This window comes from Spermophilus citellus, assembly GCF_964194105.1.
Source record: "Spermophilus citellus genome assembly, chromosome: 6".
Lineage (NCBI taxonomy): Eukaryota > Metazoa > Chordata > Mammalia > Rodentia > Sciuridae > Spermophilus > Spermophilus citellus.
The window spans coordinates 88,192,927-88,200,043 of record NC_138187.1 but is presented as its reverse complement, the minus strand read 5'-3'; the positions used below and the strand labels follow the sequence as shown (position 1 = coordinate 88,200,043).

The 7,117-nt window shown below is 41.4% G+C and overlaps 1 protein-coding gene across 1 annotated transcript in view; it reads left to right on the top strand.

Moving 5' to 3' along the window:
- Positions 1-2,087: 2,087 nt before the first annotated feature.
- Positions 2,088-7,117, top strand: part of ITIH2 (inter-alpha-trypsin inhibitor heavy chain 2) — a 37,428-nt gene continuing 32,398 nt past the window's right edge. Inside the window, exons 1-4 of the mRNA XM_081299316.1 lie at positions 2,088-2,280; positions 3,500-3,574; positions 5,242-5,274; positions 6,611-6,780. Of these exons, the coding sequence (XP_081155442.1) occupies positions 2,197-2,280; positions 3,500-3,574; positions 5,242-5,274; positions 6,611-6,780 (362 nt within the window). The 5' untranslated portion in view covers positions 2,088-2,196. The remainder of the gene's footprint in view (positions 2,281-3,499; positions 3,575-5,241; positions 5,275-6,610; positions 6,781-7,117) is intronic.

Sequence of the window (7,117 nt, the reverse complement as noted above, 5' to 3'; positions counted from 1 at the left end):
ATCAAATCAAGGCTCGCACTTTGACCCCATTTAACCTTAATTACTTCTTTTTAAAAAAATTTTTAGTTGTAGATGGACACAATTCCTTTATTTTATTTATGTGTTGTTGAAGATCGAACCTAGTTCCCTAGGCATGTGAGGCAAGCACTCCACCGCTGAGCACAACCCCAGCCTTTAATTACCTCTTTACTCCAAATATAACCACACTGGGAGTTATGGCCTCAGCAAAAAAGTTTGGGAAGGGAACAATTCAGTCCACAGCAATGGGAGATCATTCTCATTGCACAAATAAGGCTCTCAGAGATGAAGGAGACCACGTGGATTCTTACAACTAGTAAGCAGAAGGAGCAGGACCATGAACCTCTGATGACCGACTCCTAAACCCAGTGGCCTTAGCCACCACCTTGAAGAAGAAGGCACAAAGTGCCCATGAGCCCACCATCCGGACAGCATCTTCATCACCACGAGTTCTTGGTTATTTATCAATCTGCATATTTTTCTTACAGCTGTAAACGTCTGCCCTCATTAATCTGCACGCTGCTATCATTACTTAGCAACAGTCTGCACCTACACATCTATATATCAAAAGTAAGTACTTGCTTTTTCCACTAACACCTGGTATTTGATGTGAACACCACGTGAACGCATCATCTCAAGCCATCCTCACTCCACGGCCTTCGTCTAGGGCCTTATGCTATCTCAACAGGACTGTCAGTGTCTCTTAAATAGTTCCTTGGCTTCTTCTCCTGCCTCTTCCATCACCTGAGCTGAATCCACTGTGATCTGTATACAATATGAGTGCTTGTCTGTCAGGCTTCTCCCCTTCCAATCCTGAGTCCCCACTGCCTAGAGTGCAGAGTTCAGGTCGCCCTGGACTGCTGTATTCCGTGCTCTGTGGCCCTCTACCCCTCTGCCAGCTCCCTTTGCCCTCCCTCCAACTCCTGCCATACCAACCTACCTCTGTTTCCCTGGGTGTCCCGCCAGCCCTGCACTCTCATCTCACACCCTGAGTGAGAGCCTCTGCCATCAGCCTGGAGAAACCCCACCCATCTTTCCAGACCTGACAGATGACACCCTGTCTGCCCTGTGAACATGCCTACATCTCTCCGAGTGAGTGTAGCCCACTTTCCTTGTGGCAACTGTACACCGGACATGGCTCTCATTATCCCTCATCCTGGTGAACTGTCCATCTTTCTCCACTACTATATGGGGACACTGGCAGGTCACTCCTTGTGAATCACTTTTATGTATTCAGCTCCTAGTGCATGTAATAAGTCTCCATCGATGTTTATGGCACACGAACTGATTCATAAACTAACTCAATTATTTGCTTAGCCATTTGTCAATGTGCTTGTGTCTATCTTTCATGGATATAAACTTTTCCATACATTTTTTTCTTTTTGTATTATTTCCTGGGCATTCGTTTCCCATATTAAAATAATGTGGTGATAATTTTAAAGTTCCTAGTTGATATTTTTACTGTATGACTCACCAGAATGAAGGCACCAACTCCTAGTGCCACCTGGAAAATCATGATCAGGGGCAGGAAGAATGGACACTTAGCTTTATGGAAGACACTTACCCTGAAGAGTGAGTCTTAATATCTGTATCACCTTGCTCAGTTTTTTATATATAATAGGTATTCAGTATCAGAGAGGGGGAAAACATTAACTATGAATTCTCTGCCCAGAAAACCATTGTGTTTCTCCCATAGCCTTTTTTTTTCTTCTTCTCCTGCATTAATCTAAGTGAAAGAATTTTGTTTTCAGAAACTTTTCACTTTTACTTTTCTCTCTGGATCTATCTCTTGGTATAGTTCCTAATTGGGTCCCTTAAATAAGATGGAAATTATCTTTAGGTTTCTCTGACTTTATCAATAGAAGTCAGCAAAAGGAAAAAAAAAAAAGTCTGACCCCGAGCCTGACCCTGACTTGTCCCATGGCCCAGCAACTGCTTCTGGCTTTGCTGTTTGGATAACCTCTGCGTGTCTTTCCACCCCCACAGATCAAGTTGGAGCTCCCAAACAAATATTTGTCCCGATTTTGAGCACAGTTAGAGAGCTTCCTTCTCTTTCTCCTTTTATTTTTGACAGGAACTGTGAGCCTCTGTTGTTCCTTTGAACTTGATTCAGGACGAAGGAGTGGAATTCTCTCCAGGCCATCTGCTCTGGAGAGCTTGGCAAAGCAGTCCGGCAAAATGAAAGGACTCACGTGCTTTCTCATCTGGTTATTTCTTTTGGAAACACAAGCCTTTGAGATCCCCATAAATGGACTTCCTGAAGTAAGTACATCTAGAGGGCTCCTTGCTGCTGTTCTGAACATAAATAGTGGATTGCAATTGCTATTCAATGATCTTGCTCTGTGTAGAAAGGAAATTTATAGAACAATCATCAGAGTACAAACGTTTACCATTATAATTACTGGAATATGTATTTACCTCTTAAAGCATTAGTGGGTTTTGCATGAGAAATAAGTCAAGTTCAGTGGTCAGGCATCATTGTGTAGCAGTTATGGAGCAGAGCCTGTAGTTCCCTATCTAAAAAGGCCAAAAGATTGGTATAAAATTCATTGCCGTGTGTAAGCTACCTGCCACAGTGCATGGACTAGCAAGTGTTAACAATTTTTAGCTATTACTATTAAGAAATGTCATTATCACTGTTTTCCCTAGGAGTCATTATCAAAGCACCATTGCTTTTTGTACTAAGTGAACTATGATTTTTGTGTAAGGACTCTTTAAGCTTTCCTATTAAAAGGGAATATGGAAAGTGAGCTGGCAAAGTGCAGGAATAATTCCCATGGATTCAAGGTCTTTACTCGGGATCCTTGGTCATCTCATGTAAGGAAAGTCTTGAACTGAATCTTTCTGAAATTCATGTAGGAGTTACTGTTATGCCAGAAAAGCAAAATGTGTTATGGGACTATCCTAGCAAATGCAGAGGTCTTGCTTGAAGAATACGATGGCGTATTTGCAGGGGGAGATTGCTCTGCTTAGAAATCATTGCATTTTCTAACACTTTGAAAACCATCAAATGTGTTAGAAATCTTTAACTGAAGTCAAGACACCCAAATGCGTTTGTGATTTTTCAGTCATTTCTAAAACTGGCTTTCCTTTCCTACCTACATTTTTAACTCAGGAAGATGAATTGATCATATCTGTCTAGCCCACCATGCTAAGGCCCCCAGGTCTACCCAAATTCTTCCCCGAGTACCCACCTAATCACTGGGTCACTTTGGCCATTACATGTCTGTCCCATCATCTCCACACAAACTAAAAAATGAAGTCCCACCTCCAACAAATTTATAGATGTTAATTTCCTTTTACTCACCTCTGAGACCAAACAAGAAAACAAAATAGATTGAAAAAAAATCATGGTATAAAATAATGAGATGGTCCAGAGGCAGAGGAAAAGGAATATGAAATAATATTATGACTGCTCCAGCTTCCTCTATTGTTCTAGATATTTTTAATAGATACAAACATCCTAAATTCTTTTTTTAAGTTTGCAGAATATGGTGATCTGGTGGAACTGGCCCCAGGAAAATTTCAATTTGTGCCAGAGAACCGGAGGTATCAGGTACAGTAAGCTTTACTTCCAAAGGGAAAATAGGAGAAAGAGCTCATGGGTGGAGAGGTGAAACAGGTACGATGGTGCCTCTTGCTAGATTTTCTCAAGATCTCACTTCTTAGTCAGTTTAGTGGTTTTGCACCTAGGTGGAAACACTGTCAAGGTTAAATAAAGTGAGACCTCCATATAGCTCTCCAGGGGCCGTCAGTCATAACGATCCCCTTAGTTCCCTAAAGAATACATGGCTGTGAGTTTTCTTCAAAATTAAAGATTCTGGAAAGATCTTATTGCCTTATAAGAAGTGCCTCTTAGGAAGGATTTTCTTAATCCAGTGGTGACACTTCTCATTGTGACCACACATTCTCCTTCCTCTGGTCACTCTGCCATGGGAAACTGCTCAGAGAGTACCATGGAAGGAGAAATATCATGCTGGAGGCCACAGAGGCAGCCTAGATAAAATCCTCTAATTAATGGGGGTGAGCTCGGCAATGCTAGGAAGGATTTGGCTTTTCCCACACAGAGCCCACTGCTAAGAAAGAAGGTCTTTATGGAAGCAACACTAAGCTGACTGATGACTTAGTTTGTGTGGGTATCAATGTTTGACGTTTCTAAAGTCCAGGTTTTTTTGTAGATCAATAATATTAAAACCCAACCAGCGAGACTTCATTTAGCCATGGGGGAGAAAACGTAATCATCAAACTTTCCATTCAAAAAGTCTGAAAGAAAGCAACTGTTGACCTCACCGTGTCATATGGCACCTGCTAAAGCCTGGGTTCAACCCAAATCAGGCAAGCTGAGCTTACATCCAAAACTTGTCTTATTTTACAACCCATCAGGTATTCAATTTCCACCCATCAATCCTAAGCCATTCGCCTTTCAAAGGCAAGGTGATTTCCATGATGTGGGATGGTTACTCATGGGGAGAACCCCATAGCATGATGTTGAGAGCACAGAAGTTTCCAGGTGCCATTCACTGTGTTTGGTTCCAGGGCTAATCATGGAGGAAGTACATCAAAGTCCCTGCTGGCATGTAGCTTAGTTTAAAAGGAGACAGAGTCCAGGAAACTGACCCCTCAAGTGAAATGGATAAGAGGTAGATGTTGTGAGTGTAGGAAAGCGCTCCTTGGAAAATACTTATCTGACTCATTGAGGGGGGGGGGGGCATGGTCAGAGAATTTCAAAGAAAATTCTGCCAAAGCTGAGATGGGAAGGATGGCTAGGACGTCATTATGGTGGGCTGGGGGCATTGCAGATGGAGGGGTACTGGCAGCAAGAGTGTTTTTGACAGTGGGAACAGAGTGTCCAAAGTCCCAAGGCAGAATGGAGCACCCCAATCACCACTCAATTGAAGAAAAAGCAAACCAGACAGAGTGAAGGAAATCTATGCTGCTCAGGATAAGTCTGGCTGGACATTTTCACTTAAAAATATTCATTTTAGCATTATGTCACAGAGGGGTGTGCCCGCAACCAAAAATGGCTGAGAAACTTGTTCAGAGAAACTCACCAGTGGGAAAAGAGTTTCCGAGAATATTTGAGATTCATGTCTCAGCTCTAATGAAGGAACTACAGCTTAGTACTGAAGGGGAAAAAAATGTTTTTGATGGAGAGACCCGTTTTGCCCTTGAGATAATAAATGCCATGCAGTTGAAGGATGATTGTCTAACTTCCTTCCACAGAGAAGCCTTTCTGGAGAATCCGGAGAAGTGATGGTAAGTTTGCTTTGATTTTGTTATGAGTTGATGTGTGAATGATTTTCCCGTTAAACCATTATCTGGAAATCAAGCCAGGTGTCTCCTTGGTCTTTGTCACTGAGAGTATTGACCTGAATTTTGAAATACCCCTTTGCCCAATTCTGTTTGTAAATCTTTCCAAAATTCTGCACTAGAGAGTCCAGTATTTGTAGACAGGACAGTTGCCACCAAGGAATGAAAGTGTTCTTTATTTTCTAAAGTTTCACCAAAAATATAAGTTTCATCTAACCATATGCATTTATTGCTACTTAACAGTTTTGATTTAAACATGACATATGACAGCTTTGGAGAATAAAAGAGTGGCCATGGGAAGGAACTCTTAGACATGAAATGGCCCAGTTCCCTGAGATGGTCAAAGTAGACCTCTGTGTGGCCAGAAAATGCCCAAAGTTTACATTGTGCTTCCTGCTCTGAGCTCACAGAAACTGTGGGAAGATCACGTTGAAGGGGGAAGAAAAGCAAGGAAATCAGTCTGGATTTTTATCTTAGCTTGAGATGAACTGGGTGTTAACTAATTACAGGTTTAATCTTTAATAAAGGTTGGGTGTCGAAACCTAGGTTTGAAATAAATAACTCGTCTTAGAGTTAAAAGCAAAATCTAATGTGTCGCATACTGGCTGTGTCTTTGCCAAGGTTTGCACACTGATATACAGTGATTTTTACATCAGGGCTACCACAGATATATCCATTTATGGGTAGAAGGATGGGTTTTGGACCAATAATTGCATCAAAATTCCCTATCTGTGATATTCTACTCGCCACCCACACCCGACATTGTTCTCAACGATTTATTGTTCTCAAAGTTTTATTTTGAGGGAAAATATGAGAACTGACTAGGAAATCATAATAGATGATACCAAAAAAGACATGTAGCAGCATTGGAGGCTGCTGCATGCCCTTCAGCCCATACCACCCTGATTATATCCCATTCTGAAGGCACAGCCAGGACCCCCTTCCAACCTTGGGATCCTGCCTCCTTTCACTAACTATATTCTTTGAAGTTATTTCCTGGACTTTTTCAATCCAATTTTGCTCCCACAACCATTTTCTACTTGGATTTAAAAAAATTCATAAACTCAGAGAGCTAAACAGCATGGGAAAATATCTCAAAACAAAGGCCAACTTCTTCTTGTGGAATGCTCTGAGAAGTTAGGAGACTGCTTAACAGTTGCGAAGTTATATATTTACGAATGCTTTAGAACTGGTCATAACAAATAAAATATACTGCTGGTCATGGCATATACATAGTTCCATTCAGAATGATTTTACTATGACGCCTTCTTGACCATTTCAGGAGAATGTTGATCAAGTAACTCTTTATAGCTATAAAGTCCAGTCCACCATTACTTCTCGTATGGCCAATACCATCATCCAGAGCAAGCTGGTGAACAACTCCCCACAGCCTCAGAATGTCGTGTTTGATGTTCAGATTCCCAAAGGAGCCTTTATCTCCAACTTTACCATGTGAGTACTTCTGGGAAGAGCCAGATATTGCATGGTTCAAAAGCCCTCCTAGTTAAAATGTAACTCTTCTGGAGGTTTCCGCTTTCTGAGCTGTGGATCTGCTGGATGTTTAGAGTCCTTGTGGGATGGATCTCAACAATTCATTCCTGTCCAAAGTATCGGAATTTGTGAAGGATTTGCTTTTCTTTCTAATGAATTAAAGCAAACTTCAGGTTATCTCTACGGCAACGACATCCACTTACTTGCATTTTAATATGCTTTCTTTGGAGAAGAAACACATATGGAGTTGTCCTTACTTGTAGGAAACCACATATGAGTATGTGAGCCATAAATCAGT